At 43.6% G+C, this 15,542-nt stretch overlaps 1 protein-coding gene across 2 annotated transcripts; it reads right to left on the reverse strand.

Moving 5' to 3' along the window:
* Nucleotides 1-211: 211 nt before the first annotated feature.
* Nucleotides 212-2,592, reverse strand: LOC109789250 (uncharacterized). 2 transcript variants are annotated; one of them, XM_020348171.3, is made up of 2 exons: nucleotides 2,366-2,592; nucleotides 212-1,868 (listed from the first exon to the last, which is right to left on the reverse strand). In XM_020348171.3, exon 2 carries the CDS (start codon nucleotides 1,836-1,838, stop codon nucleotides 330-332), a length of 1,509 nt encoding a protein of 502 aa, XP_020203760.1. In that variant the 5' UTR covers nucleotides 1,839-1,868; nucleotides 2,366-2,592; the 3' UTR covers nucleotides 212-329. The 2 variants fall into 2 exon arrangements, with proteins under 2 accessions (XP_020203760.1, XP_020203751.1); XM_020348162.3 differs by having other exon boundaries at nucleotides 212-1,971.
* Between the last annotated feature and the right edge of the window lie 12,950 nt (nucleotides 2,593-15,542).

Consider the following 15,542-nt stretch of genomic DNA (forward strand, 5'->3'; position numbering starts at 1 on the left):
TCCGAAAGAACCCCTCCCATTGATCTTAGGAAGGAAAATTATGAAATACTTTAGAAAGACGGTAATAAATCAGAATCCAAGTAAAGTTCGAAAATCGAATAGCAAATTATTCCAACTGTATGATCTGATAATTTCTTATAAATTACGAGAACTAGCAATTCAATACAACGGACCGTAACAAAAAGAACCAGGGCAATCAGCAAGATAAAAATTGCTAGAGACAAATGAAAGACACAATTCTATTGCAAATAACACTATATGGTAGAGTTAGAAAAACAATAACATCCGCACCATAATGAAATCCCGAACAATTTTTTCAAGTGCCTATCTCAAGTTAACTTAAGATCATTCCCTCCTAGATGAGGGCGGAGGCAAACACGGACTTCATGTTCTTCTGGTCCCACCCGATGTTTTGGTACCAGGATCTCAAGCACTGATCCTGTTTCATCATAGTATGCTTCTATGTTGGCATCTTCAGGTATTCGAGTTGAGAGAGGGATTTCTCGGACAAACTCTCCAGGAGGGCAGTGCTCTGATGCTGGATCTGTCAGCTTGAATGTCCTATCATGTCTCTTGATGAAAGGTTTCCGAGATGTGCTCAAACAAGAAACCTTTATGATACCCCGAGTCAGAGTGTTCCTCCATGAAACTTTCACACTTGGAAGATCTACAAAGGGAAGACTGATAATAATCAAGTAACCTTGTTCATCCTCGTAAATAGTTTTTGCAGCTGTAACAGGTCCATAAACACTCTTTATCACCCCGCTGAAGTCATTCAACCAGTGTGGCTCACTTGGGTGCATTTCTATATCTGTAGTACGATCATATGGAGGATTAACAGCCAAGTAACATTCTTCTTCATTTCCATGAGGGAAAAAGTCCTTCCTCTTTTTGCCACAGACAGGAGAGAGGTCCAACCCATCACCGTTACTGTGATTAGATAGATGAGTTGATAAATTCAGTCCAGATCCATTAAGCAGCTTCTTCGGGTGTGCATTAGGACCACTCTTAATTGGGGGAGGTGGTCTCTCAAGCTCAAAGTCCGTGTTGGGAAGATTTCTCCATGAACTGAAATCACTTGCTTCAGGTGGGATTGTGAAATTCAAATCTCGGCCAGTAAGTTCCATCCACCTCTTTCGATCATCCTCATCCAGAGTCATCAGATTGGGTGCAGGAACAACCTCAATGCCATGCACACACTGAGGGTTTGATAGTCCTCTATAATGCTTTCGCTGCATCCGGTGGGATCGGGCAAAACCCTTGTCAACACTAAATGGAAACGGGCGCTCCCCTTGGCGAGAATGCCCGTTCATGTAACTCCTCAGCTGCATCTTACCCAATGCATTCTCCGACCTCTCCTTGAAAACCCACATATACATATTTTCCATGTCATGTTGAACCATGAAAACATCAAGCTTCAAATCAGATTTATCGAACCCTGAAACACCGTTGCTGTCCCTGACAATCTTGGCCTTAGACTTATCATTCAAAGCAGGCTTAAAGTAAAAACTGAAGAAAAACCACGCACCCCATATGCTATCGACGCGCTTTGTGCACTTCCTACCAGATTTGGGCAGATTGAGAAAACTCTCAGTCTCATACCCTTGAGTACCGAGACCAACATCCAGAATATCACAAGGCTCGGAATCCCATGGTTGTGGAGGCGGGCTGCGCTCGGCAGAGAGGGGAAGATTGATATCCGGCGGACGAGAGAGTATGATTTGGCGATTCATCTCCAAATCGAGTTCCTCGTGAGAAGATGCACTTGAGTCCATTGAAAGTAGCGTGGAGGGGTGATGATTCTCCATTGACAAAGTAGCAAGACAAGAATCGCCCATGCTAGCTCATCTCGTTGATGAGTTTTATTGCTGGTTCGTACAATATTGTTGTCCCAAAAAGAATTCAACAAAACAACCTTATAAACACTTTGATCATATCAATCCCCACAAATATCTCCCCTCCATCAAACCCCTAGATTTATCAATTGAGTTTGAGAGAAAGAAGTAAACAAGAAAAGAACAAAAAAATTCAACAAACCCAACCTATTAAGAATTCTTCTACTTTTTTCTTTACAAATTAATAAATAAATTGAACTCAAGAAGAACAGAACTAGGTAACTACTATTAATCTATATATATAACACAGAGAAACAGAGTGATATCTCTTCAATCTCTATAAGAGAGGAAGAGATTTCAAAAACGCTAGAGGGGAATTATATTTAACCCTATTCGACGTAACTCCAAAATCCCTCCAAAATCAGGGGAAAAACACTGAATCAAAGCCATCAAATCCATAAGCCAGAAAGGAAAAAAAAAAAAAGTGTTTGAAAGAGAGACCGAGTAAGAGGGAGATCCTCAAGGATTACCTCTTGGGACAAGCATCAGAGAAACGAGAAGAGGAACCTACATAGTCGACGATGAAGCAGTTGGTCATGTCATCGACAACCATGTTTTCTACACATTCTCCATAATATTTACCCTATTGTTGTTTCCCCAAATGAAAACCCTAATTTTACTATTCGTTGTTGTTCAAGGGAAGGTGTGGATTGAGAAAGGGGAGTGATGAAGAGAGAGAAAGAAAGGCTAACTGTTGGTGAGCATCTTATTATAAGGACAAGTTCGTTGCTTCAAGTCTCGTTATGGTGACAAGTTCCTTTATGGGCTAATTTTTTTGGGCCTTTCCCATATTAGACTTTGTTGTTTCAGGCCCATGTATGAGTTTAATGGGTTTAAGTAGGTTTTGGTTCGGTGGCTTGGCTAGGGTATGATTTTTTTTAAATAAAAAATTTATATTAAAATAAAGCACAACCTTATACAAGATTAGAGTTAACCACTAATATCTTGTGAGAAGTTCTAATGAAAATACAAATCATTTATTCTATCCATGTCCACGTAAAAAAATATATAATATGAGTAAATTTAAATTCGATTTTAAAACAAAAAGATTAACTAACTTTGTCAATTCTTATGGGTCTAAAATATAATATATGAAAAAAGAAAGACAAACTTTTATGCTGTTAACCGCTAAGTGCATTTCTTTTTGCCTCTCAAGCTTTTTGCTCCCTGCTCCCTCAATTTCTATAAACCCTAACACTTTAAGGGCTTCTTTCTTTCTCAATGATTTTGTATTTCACGTTATATCATGTAAAAGATGGATAAGGTTTTTTTTTTCTTTTTTTTTTTTTGCAATGGATGGAGTGATCATAGATTTTTTCATTGTGAAGATTTGTTAGTTTATTTAATTTTTATTTTATTTATTTATTTATTTTTATTAACGTAATTGTATTCATTTTCAGCACATTTTTGTCTCTGAATATCTAAGGGCGATACTATCTCTTACAAGCATTTTTCTAAATGTTGCTTGACCTGGCCCAAATATCATTATCAGTATTCAGTAGGTAGAAGTTCTTTTTACCTACGTTTTAAATTGTTTAACACATTTATACAATAGTTCTTATATTTTAAAGCGTAGTGACGTTAAACGTACTTTTTCTCCCTTCTCTGTAATTGCACCAACTATCCTTCAATACTATCAAGATAACATTCCACAAACCAAACTTCATCCAGTACCTATGAACATCTAGGCAACTCATAAAACAATGCCAAGCGTTTTCAATGTTACCATCACAGAAACTAGAGCTAGTTTCTCTTTGATTGCAGCCTATGGCGGGTTGGAAGGCAGTTCCTCATAAGACGCCACAGAAAAACACAAACCTTGTTGGACACCTAAAGCCTCCACAAAGCCCTCCAATTACCTCACACCTACCACAACACTATGTTTCATAATCATAACAAAAAAAATATGTTCACTACATTACAAAATCATTTTCAACATCTTGACAGAGAGAAATTTTAAGAATCTTTGCACAATCCCTGTTTTGCTAGCTTCAGTCTTAAAATTTTCATTTTCTAGCCGTTTCTGCTTGCAAATTTTTATTTTCAAGTCTCTATAAATATTCTGTCTTAATTTAATTTTTGCAATTTATTTTAGCATATTTATATCTCAATATTTTATCAGTGTTCTTTTAATCACTATCGTTAATGCTAATTAGTATAGTTCTCACATAACTAATAAATGAAGAATATTAATTAAAATAATTAAGATAAAAATATTATTTTTAATTAAAATAATTAAGTTATTTTTAACTACATAGTTTAATTAATTAAAGTATTCTTTATTTTATACAAATAGAATAAATATATATCATTTGCTTTTGTAGGCTTATTTGTGTAAATGAGACATTGTTTTTTTGGAAAATTCCTGAAATGGATAAATTTGAAATTTTTGTATCAAGATGCTAGGTGTCAAAAGACGAGTCGTGTTTTTAAACACAACTTGAAATTTAATGTTTTTTCAATTTTAAATGATAGAAATCATGATCGATAAATATGATATTTGAGTTTTTTTTTAAATAAAATTGAAATCGCAAAATGAAATCATGACATCTGTATTTTATTTTTTATCTTATTAATAGTCATATATAAAAGAAATATAATATTTTAAAATTTATTTTTGACCATAAAATGAAAGTCAATACACATTAAGATCGATTCCAATATTTTATAGACTTGGGATAAAATAATAGATAATATTATCGTTTTTTTATCTATTATTTTGACTAATAATAAATAATATATATTAAAATTATTTTTGTATAGTGTAACGACCCGGCAGGACACCACACTCACCATCACAATACACCGGAAACTCGAGACAGGATAGAACGAGTATATAAATATAGTGTCTAGAATATAAGTATATACAATGTCCTACATCCGACTAGAGTTAGAGTGTAGAGTACAAAATACATCCAAAACCACTATATCAAGTAGCCGTAACAAAACAAAACAAAACATCCATAGGAGTCAGCTCCGCCTACCAGCTGCAGACTCACCACTATCCACCACCTATCCCTGCTCTGCTCCCATAAATAGTATGATCATTGCAGTCCAACCACATGGAAACAACAGAAGGGTAAGCTAGCATAAAAAGAAACAGCATATAGAAAGATTTAAGTAATATAAACAACTACAACTATCAACACTTCATCAACATACATCCCATCGGTTTTTCAACATGATTATCAATGAGCATACAATGCGTCGTCACGCATATCAACTCGGAGATCTCCTACAACAACTCAGCCTTACGGCCTACAACAACTCAGCCTTGCGGCCTACAACAACTCAGCCTTGCGGCCTACAACAACTCAGCCTTGCGGCCTACAACAGCTCACATCAATATTCCAGCACAACATAACTTATACATCTCAACATATCAACTCACAGTTCAACAAATCAGCCACAACATAACCTCACTTCTCAACACATTCATCAGATACAATTTAATATCAAAAATAACTTTATCTGCTATACATCATTTCATAACCTTCTATTTCAATTCAACTCAGCACAAAATTTCATACACGAACATCCCTTCTCCGCGCCCGGCGCACACGTGGCTGCGCCCAGCGTAGCGCAACCAGAGAGCACCAGGGGGCCAGCGCGCCTAGCGCATGTATGCCCGCGCCCAGCGGGACTCAACCCGAGAACCCAAAACTATCTCGCGCTTAGCGCAATATTCTTTGCGCCCAGCGCTGGCCGGGCAGAGACTCCAGGAGTCTCATGCGCCCGGCGCACCAAAACCCGTGCCCAGCGCGGGGAAGGCAGAGACCTCCCTTGGTCTCGCGCCCAGCGCAATTTAAATTTGCGCTCAGCGCCCACAAGGCAGAGACTCCTGAGGAGTCTCACGCCCAGCGCGACAAGGGGCGCGCTCAGCGCCCAAAAGAAGAACCAAAACCTGCCACAACTGGTATCGCGCCCAACGCGGTCCAAGTCACGCCCAGCGCGGGCCAGCCAGAGACCCACATTCTCAAGCACGTTCAGCGCACTCATCATTGCGCTCAGCGAGCTTGGCCAAATGGGGTCTCCTGGTGGCCACGCGCCCAGGCGCGAAGAACCGCGCTCAGCGCGAAGCTCAGCAGCGACCAACCATTTTCGAAAAACTCTTCAAACAATCTGCAAAACAACCAGAAACTTCACATGCAATCGGTTCGAATCACTACAATTTCATCCAAGAGTCCAAAAATACCCCCTTTTTCAACATGCAACAACAAATCAATGATTTTCCCCAAAATTTCTCAACAACCCCGAAACCCCAAAGAAGACAAGCTTTCTTTCAAATCCAGCCATGAATCAGACACCAACAAGCATCTAACGAATTTATAGAACTCGTCCACAGTCAAGAACAGCGAAAAAGAAGCAAAATTACTAGCTTCCCTTACCTTGGTCTCAAAATTTTTTTTGAGCTCCGGGAGGCACAAGGAAGGAGAAACTTGGAAGAGATGGTGAATGAAGACGGAAGAAGAGTTCCGTGCGTCCGCAAGCTCCTGATTACTTACTCAGCACCTTGAATCCAAGCAACAAGGATGAGATTAGCCAAAAGGGAATGGATGGGAAAAAGAGAGTGAAAGGGAGGGTTTTGAGTGAGAGTTTGGAGGGGGAAAAGTGTTATCAGATATGGGTCTCACAACCTCCCCAACAACAAGAGTTTTCGTCCCCGAAAATAGACTTACATGGGAATAGAAACGGGTAACATTCCCTGAATTGCTGTTCCACCTCCCAAGTAGCTTCACTAGTAGCTGCATCCCACAATACTTTTACCAAAGCAATAGACTTGCCCCTCAACTCCTTCAGCTTATGATCAATTATAGCTACTGGCAACTTCTCATATGTCAGGTTCTCCTTTACTTGTACATCGTCCAACTCCACCACATGACTCGGGTCGAGGACGTACTTCCTCAGCTGGGAGACGTGAAACACATCATGTAGATTTGAGAGAGATGGTGGCAAAGCCAACCGAGAGGCAACCGGACCCACACGCTGTATGATCTGGTAGGGACCCACAAACCTCGGTGTTAACTTCTTTGCTTTTAGTGCTCTTCCCACACCAGAGGTCGGAGTCACTTTCAGAAACACATGTTCCCCTTCGGCGAACTCTAAAGGCTTCCTCCTCTTGTCAACATACGACTTCTGTCTACTCTGAGCAGTCTTCATCCTTTCCTGAATTATATTTACCCTCTCAGTGGTCTGTAGGATTAGCTCCGGGCCTACCACCACTGATTCACCATCCTGGTACCAGCACAAAGGAGTCCTACATCTCCTGCCATACAATGCTTCAAAGGGTGCCATCCCAATGCTTGCGTGAAAGCTGTTGTTGTAAGTGAACTCAACCAATGGTAGGACCTCCTCCCAGCTACCCAAGTGGTCCAACACACACGCCCTAAGTAGATCCTCCAAGGACTGGATTGTCCTTTCTGACTGACCATCCGTATGTGGATGATAAGCAGAGCTCAACTTCAACTTCGTGCCTAAGGCCTGGTGGAGACTCTGCTAAAACCTTGAAGTGAACCTCGGATCTCTGTCTGAAATAATACTAGAAGGCACCCCGTGCAACCGTACTATTTCCCTCACATACAACTGCGTCAGCTTCTCCAATGACCACTTGATGTTGACAGGCAAGAAGTGTGCGCACTTGGTCAACCGGTCTACAATCACCCAGATAGCATCACTATTCCTAGCTGACCTAGGTAACCCGACAATGAAATCCATAGTAATGCTATCCCACTTCCACTCCGGAATCTCCATCTGCTGCATCAACCCACTCGGCTTCTGATGCTCCAACTTTGCTTTTTGACAAGTCAGACAGGCCGCCACATACTCAGCTATTTCCCTCTTCATGCCAGGCCACCAGAAAGTCTTCCTGAGGTCCTGGTACATCTTAGTCATACCCGGATGTATGCTAAGTCTACTCTTGTGGCCTTCCTCCAACACAGCTTTCTTCAACTCAGCATCCTGAGGTAGGCAGACTCTGCCCTTGAACCTCAAGATCCCATCTCCTCCTAGTTCGAAGCCAACAGTCTTCTTGGTACCCAACAACCCAAGAAGCTTCACCAACTCGGCATCTTGCAACTGCTTAAGTCCAACCTGCCTCAAGAACTCACTAGTTATGGTGACTATCCCACAACTAATGTGATCCAGAGCTAACTCCACACCGAGGTTCAAATCTCGGAATTTCTCAATTAGATCCATCTCCCTCACCATCATGCTCGACATGTGGATGGATTTCCTACTCAACGCGTCCGCCACAACATTGGCCTTACCAGGATGATACATCAACTGGAAGTCATAGTCCTTCAGGAACTCCATCCATCGTCTCTGCCTCATGTTCAGCTCCTTCTGATCAAACAGATACTTCAGACTCTTATGATCACTAAAGACGCTGAACCGGGCTCCATACAAATAATGTCGCCATATCTTCAAGGCAAAAACAATAGCTGCCAACTCCAAGTCATGAGTGGGGTAATTCCTCTCATGGTTCTTCAGTTGCCTTGAAGCATAGGCCACCACTTTCCCATGTTGCATCAGTACACACCCAAGACCCTGGTGAGAAGCATCACAATACACATCAAAGGGCTCACCAGAATCCGGCAACGCCAACACAGGGGAAGTAGTCAACCTCCTCTTCAACTCCTCAAAGCTCCGTTCACAGGCATCTGTCCAAATAAACGGCTGTTCCTTCCTCGTCAACTGGGTCAGAGGCGCTACTATTTTAGAGAATCCTTCAATGAACCGACGATAGTAGCCCGCCAACCCCACAAAGCTCCGAATATCAGTGACAGTCCTCGGACGCTCCCACTGCAACACCGACTCCACCTTAGCCGGATCAACAGCAATCCCCTCAGTTGAAATCACGTGGCCCAAGAACTTCACTTCATCCAACCAGAACTCACATTTAGAAAGCTTTAGCATATAGCTGCTTCGCCTTCAAAACCTCTAGCACTATCTTCAAATGCTCTCCATGCTCTTCCCGGGTTCTTGAATAAACCAAAATATCATCAATGAACACCACCACGAATTTATCCAAGAACGGCCGGAAGATCCTGTTCATGTAATCCATGAACACTGCAGGGGCGTTGGTCACACCAAACGGCATTACGACGTACTCATAGTGACCATACCTAGTCCTGAAAGCAGTCTTTGGTATGTCACCTTCCTTCACCCTAATCTGGTGATACCCCGACCTCAAATCGATCTTAGAAAACATCGATGCTCCTCTTAGCTGATCCATCAAGTCATCTATCCGGGGGAGAGGATATTTGTTCTTGATGGTCAACTTATTCAACTGCCGGTAATCCACACAAAGACGACTGCCCCCATCTTTCTTCTTCGCCAACAACACAGGAGCACCCCACGGTGAAACGCTCGGCCGCACCAACTGCTTCTCCAATAAGTCTTCCAACTGACCCTTCAACTCACTCAGCTCGGCAGGAGCCATCCTGTAGGGAGCCACCGACACTGGCCCCGCACCTGGAACCAGATCAATGCCAAACTCTATCTCCCTTACAGGAGGTAACCCAGGCACCTCATCAGGGAATACTTCAGCAAAGTCTCTCACCACATCTATCTCAGAAATGATTCTCTCAGTCTCCTCACTCATCATAGCAAACAGAAGACAACCCTCTGCTCCATCCCTCAACCATGATTCAGCTTGACCAACTGAAATCAATAACTCATCTCCCTCCTGCGGAAAGATCAACTGTCGGTTGGCACAATCTATGAGAACACGGTTGGCAGATAACCAATCCATCCCCAAGATTATGTCTATATCAACTAAAGGTAAACAAATCAAGTTTACCTTGTACTTCTTCCCATTCACCACAATGGGGCAGCCAACACACAGCTCAGAAGCGACTACTGAAGCAGAAGCGGGCGTCGACACTAGCAGTCTCAACCCCAAATCAGACACAGGCACTCCCAACATAGCAACACAAGCATAGGAAATAAAAGAATGGGAAGCCCCAGAATCAAACAAAAGCATCACATCCTTACCAGCAGCCTTGCCCTTCCCCTTCACTAGGTCAGAAGAATTCGAAGCCTCAGCACCAGTCAAAGCGAACACCCTACCAGCTGTAGTGGGTCGGTCACCCCTCTGAGTCTCTGTCCTCTGAACGCTACTCCTCTGAGTATCGGCTCTCTGTGCATCGCTCCTCTGAGTACTCCTCTCCGGTCTACCCCTGGTGGGACAGTTGAAAGACACATGTCCTATCTGCTGACATCTGAAACACCTGCTTTCAGTGTGTGGACAATCCCTGATCAAATGGGATCCACCACATCTGTAACACCTAAGGGCAGCACCTCCACCCTGTCCTCCCCCTCTGGTAGTCTCAGTAGGTTGCCTAATAACAGGACCCCTTTGTTGTGGCTGGGGCCTATCATACGGCTTCCCCTGACTTCCACTTCCTCTCTTGGACCCAGATGGTCCATCAGCAGCTCTGATCACCCGACTACTCCCTTCCAACCTCTCTACAATCTTCGCCTTCTCCACTAAGGCGGGAAACTCGGTGATGGCCATAGGCACCACCACCTTCTTCAACTCATATTTCAGCCCCTCCGCAAATTTTCTGCACTTCCAGGCTTCAGAAATAGCCTGTGAATAGAAACGAGCCAAGTGCTCGAACTTCAATGCATACTCTGATACAGTCAACCCACCCTGAATCAATCGCAAAAACTCGGCCTCCTTGGCGTGCCTCACGCTCTTCGGATAGTATTTCTCCATGAATACGGTTCTGAAACACTCCCAATCAACTGTAACTCCCCGAGCAGTAAGGATCTGGTAAGTGTTTCTCCACCAATGTTCGGCCTCTCCTACCAGCATATACACAGCATATGCCAACCTCTTTTCTGGAGAGCACCCCAGAACATTAAAGATCTTCTCTAACTCACGTATCCAGCGGTCTGCTACCTCTGGATTCGCTTCACCCGTAAATTGCGGGGGATGACACTTCCGGAACTCAGCTAGGTCCCGGCTCTCCTGTGACCCCGTGGGCCTTGCTGCACCAGCTGCAGCTCTCTCAGCTTCCATCATAGCAAAATATGCATTCTGCTGTTGCATAGCCATAGCCATCATCTCTATGGCATGGGTTATCTGTTCGTTGGTTCTAGTCATCGTCTACAAAATAATAGTATCTTTAGTACACTACCAATCACCCAACAACAACTATCAACACAGTAATTCATCACATCAATTAGCACAGCAAGCAACACAACAAGGCAACACATCACAGAGTTAACACAACAAAAGCCTAAAGGAACCACCCCCAAAGAGTGTCCACTAGACTCGACCTGCTTTGATACCACTAAAGTGTAATGACCTGGCAGGTCACCACACTCACCATCACAATACACCGGAAACTCGAGACAGGATAGAACGAGTATATAAATATAGTGTCTAGAATATAAGTATATACAATGTCCTACATCCGACTAGAGTTAGAGTGTAGAGTACAAAATACATCCAAGACCACTATATCAAGTAGCCGTAACAAAACAAAACAAAACATCCATAGGAGTCAGCTCCGCCTACCAGCTGCAGACTCACCACTATCCACCACCTATCCCTGCTCTGCTCCCATACATAGTATGATCATTGCAGTCCAACCACATGGAAACAACAGAAGGGTAAGCTAGCATAAAAAGAAACAGCATATAGAAAGATTTAAGTAATATAAACAACTACAACTATCAACACTTCATCAACATACATCCCATCGGTTTTTCAACATGATTATCAATGAGCATACAATGCGTCGTCACGCATATCAACTCGGAGATCTCCTACAACAACTCAGCCTTACGGCCTACAACAACTCAGCCTTGCGGCCTACAACAACTCAGCCATGCGGCCTACAACAGCTCACATCAATATTCCAGCACAACATAACTTATACATCTCAACATATCAACTCACAGTTCAACAAATCAGCCACAACACAACCTCACTTCTCAACACATTCATCAGATACAATTTAATATCAAAAATAACTTTATCTGCTATACATCATTTCATAACCTTCTATTTCAATTCAACTCAGCACAAAATTTCATACACGAACATCCCTTCTCCGCGCCCGGCGCACACGTGGCTGCGCCCAGCGCAGCGTAACCAGAGAGCACCAGGGGGCCAGCGCGCCTAGCGCATGTATGCCCGCGCCCAGCGGGACTCAACCCGAGAACCCAAAACTATCTCGCGCTTAGCGCAATATTCTTTGCGCCCAGCGCTGGCCGGGCAGAGACTCCAGGAGTCTCATGCGCCCGGCGCACCAAAACCCGTGCCCAGCGCGGGGAAGGCAGAGACCTCCCTTGGTCTCGCGCCCAGCGCAATTTAAATTTGCGCTCAGCGCCCACAAGGCAGAGACTCCTGAGGAGTCTCACGCCCAGCGCGACAAGGGGCGCGCTCAGCGCCCAAAAAAAGAACCAAAACCTGCCACAACTGGTATCGCGCCCAACGCGGTCCAAGTCACGCCCAGCGCGGGCCAGCCAGAGACCCACATTCTCAAGCACGCTCAGCGCACTCATCATTGCGCTCAGCGAGCTTGGCCAAATGGGGTCTCCTGGTGGCCACGCGCCCAGGCGCGAAGAACCGCGCTCAGCGCGAAGCTCAGCAGCGACCAACCATTTTCGAAAAACTCTTCAAACAATCTGCAAAACAACCAGAAACTTCACATGCAATCGGTTCGAATCACTACAATTTCATCCAAGAGTCCAAAAATACCCCCTTTTTCAACATGCAACAACAAATCAATGATTTTCCCCAAAATTTCTCAACAACCCCGAAACCCCAAAGAAGACAAGCTTTCTTTCAAATCCAGCCATGAATCAGACACCAACAAGCATCTAACGAATTTATAGAACTCGTCCACAGTCAAGAACAGCGAAAAAGAAGCAAAATTACTAGCTTCCCTTACCTTGGTCTCAAAAATTTTTTTGAGCTCCGGGAGGCACAAGGAAGGAGAAACTTGGAAGAGATGGTGAATGAAGACGGAAGAAGAGTTCCGTGCGTCCGCAAGCTCCTGATTACTTACTCAGCACCTTGAATCCAAGCAACAAGGATGAGATTAGCCAAAAGGGAATGGATGGGAAAAAGAGAGTGAAAGGGAGGGTTTTGAGTGAGAGTTTGGAGGGGGAAAAGTGTTATCAGATATGGGTCTCACAGTATAGGGTTAAAAATAAATTATCATATTCAAACTACGAAATTAAAATTTAAGAATTTTGAATTAATTTCTAAATAAAATATACTGATTGATAAAAAAATTAAAATCAAAATATTAAAATTGTAAAGTTATTAAAATAGTATGTGTAACGACCCGGCAGGTCACCACACTCATAACCGCAGCACACCAGAAACACTAGACAGAATAGAACGAGTATATAAATATAGGATCTAGAATATAAATATATACAAATGTTCCAATCCGACTAGAGTTAGGGCGTACAATATAAAATACAATCCAAAGTAGCCAGATAGTGGCTTAACACCAAAACATCAGCCAGTTAAGACTCCCCGTCCTCTGCCAGCTATAAGCTTGCTCCTATCACAAATCTAGCCCTGCTCTGCTCCCATACGAGTATGATCATCGCAGTCCAAACACATGGAAACAACAAGGGTAAGCTAGTATAAAAAGAACAAGATATAGGGAATTTTTTTTATATAGTAATAACAGCAATTACAACCATCAACAATTCATCAATAAACAACCTGTCAGTTATTATCACACAGTTTATCAATACACACAAAATGCGTCATCACGCATATCACCTCGGAGATCTCCTACAACACCTCAGCCTTTCAGCCTACAACATCCAAAGGCAACACACAGTGCAACACAACTGTTCAGCTCAGCATATCAACTTACAACACAACACTACTCAGCAACATACAACACAACTCAACTCATCAACATACAACACAACTTAATTTGTCAACATACAACACAACTCAACATCGTCAACTTCATTATCTACTAGTCACCCCATCATATTCATTTCAACTCAACTTAGCATATAGTAAGATCCCATCTCCGCGCCCGGCGCACTCGTGGTTGCACCCAGCACAGCACAACCAGAGAGCACCAGGGACCATCACGCCCGGCGTAATACCTATTGCGCCCGGCGTGAGGGAAGGCAGAGACTTTCTCCAAGTCTCATGCTCGGCGCAATTTATATTGCGCCCAGCGCCACCTCTGGCAGAGACTCCCGTGGAGTCTCCTCACCCGGCGAGACAAAGCCAAGCCCGGCGCCACACCAGAACCTCAAAACTTGAGTCATCCACTGATATCGCGCCCGGCGCGGTTCCACCACGCCCAGCGAGGCCCATCCAGAGACTCACATCCTCTAGCCCGCCCGGCACATTCACCATTGCGCCCGACGTGCTTGCCTAAATAAAGTCTCTGATGGTCACGCGCCCGGCGCGAAGAACTACACCCGGCGTGATACCTAGCAGCAACCCTCAAACTTTCGAAAATCTCATCAAAACCTGCAAAATCAACTTCCCAGGCACATGCAATCGGTTCAAATTATCACGTTTCCATCCAAGAACCCAAAAACACTACCTTTTTCAACATGCAACAACAAATCAATGATTTCCCCAAATTTTCTCAAAAACCCTGAAACCCCCAAAAATGAGTTCTCATTCAATACAGCCACGAATCAACCATCAATAAGCATCTAATGAGTTTCTAGAACTCATCCATAGCCAAAAACAGCGACAAAAGAAGAAAATTACTAGCTTTCCTTACCTCGGTAGAAGATTCCGAGCTTCGGGAAAGGAACGAGAATAGAAGATGAAGAAGAAACTTGAGGGAAGAAATCTCCACACAGCTCAGCTAGCTCTACCTAACTTGAATCACCACCTTCAGTCCAGGGAAGAGAAGAATCAGCCAAGTGAGTAAGAAAGAAAGAGTGGGAAGAGAATGGGTGAGAGGGTGTGTGTCGGGGAGAGAAAAAGGAAATGGAGGGTCTCACAACCTCCCCAACATCAAGAGTTTTCGTCCCCGAAAACAAACTTACTTGGGAATAAAAATGGATACTACTCTCTGCACTGTTGCTCCACCTCCCAAGTAGCCTCACCAGTAGCTGTATCCCACAAAACCTTTACCAGAGGAATGGAGTTGCCCCTGAGCTCTTTTATCTGATGATCAACTACAGCTACTGGCAACTTCTCAAAGGTCAGGTTCTCCTTCACTTGTACATCATTTAACTCCACCACATGACTCGGGTCATGGACGTACTTCCTCAGTTGGGAGACATGAAACACATCGTGCAGGTTTGAAGGAGATGGTGGCAAGGCCAACCGATAGGCAACCGGACCCACACGCTATATGATCTGGCAGGGGCCCACGAATCTCGGTGTCAACTTTCTTGCCTTCAGTGCTCTACCCACACCATAAATCGGAGTCACCTTCAGAAACACATGCTCCCCTTCGGCAAACTTCAAGGGTTTTCTCCTCTTGTCAGCATACGACTTCTGCCTACTCTGAGCAGTCTTCATCATTTCCTGAATCATCTTCACTTTCTCAGTGGTCTGTAGGATTAACTCCGGACCTACCACCACTGTCTCACCATCCTGGTACCAGCACAGAGGAGTCCTACATCTTCTGCCATACAACGCTTCAAATGGTGCCATCCCAATGCTTGCATGAAAAT

The sequence above is a fragment of the Cajanus cajan genome, chromosome 7, assembly GCF_000230855.2.
Source record: "Cajanus cajan strain Asha chromosome 7, NIPB_CcT2T_4, whole genome shotgun sequence".
NCBI lineage: Eukaryota > Viridiplantae > Streptophyta > Magnoliopsida > Fabales > Fabaceae > Cajanus > Cajanus cajan.

What these genes read in the sequence shown, in the direction of transcription:
- LOC109789250 (XM_020348171.3), bottom strand. Translation starts at nt 1,838, where the DNA reads ATGGGCGATTCTTGTCTTGCTACTTTGTCAATGGAGAATCATCACCCC.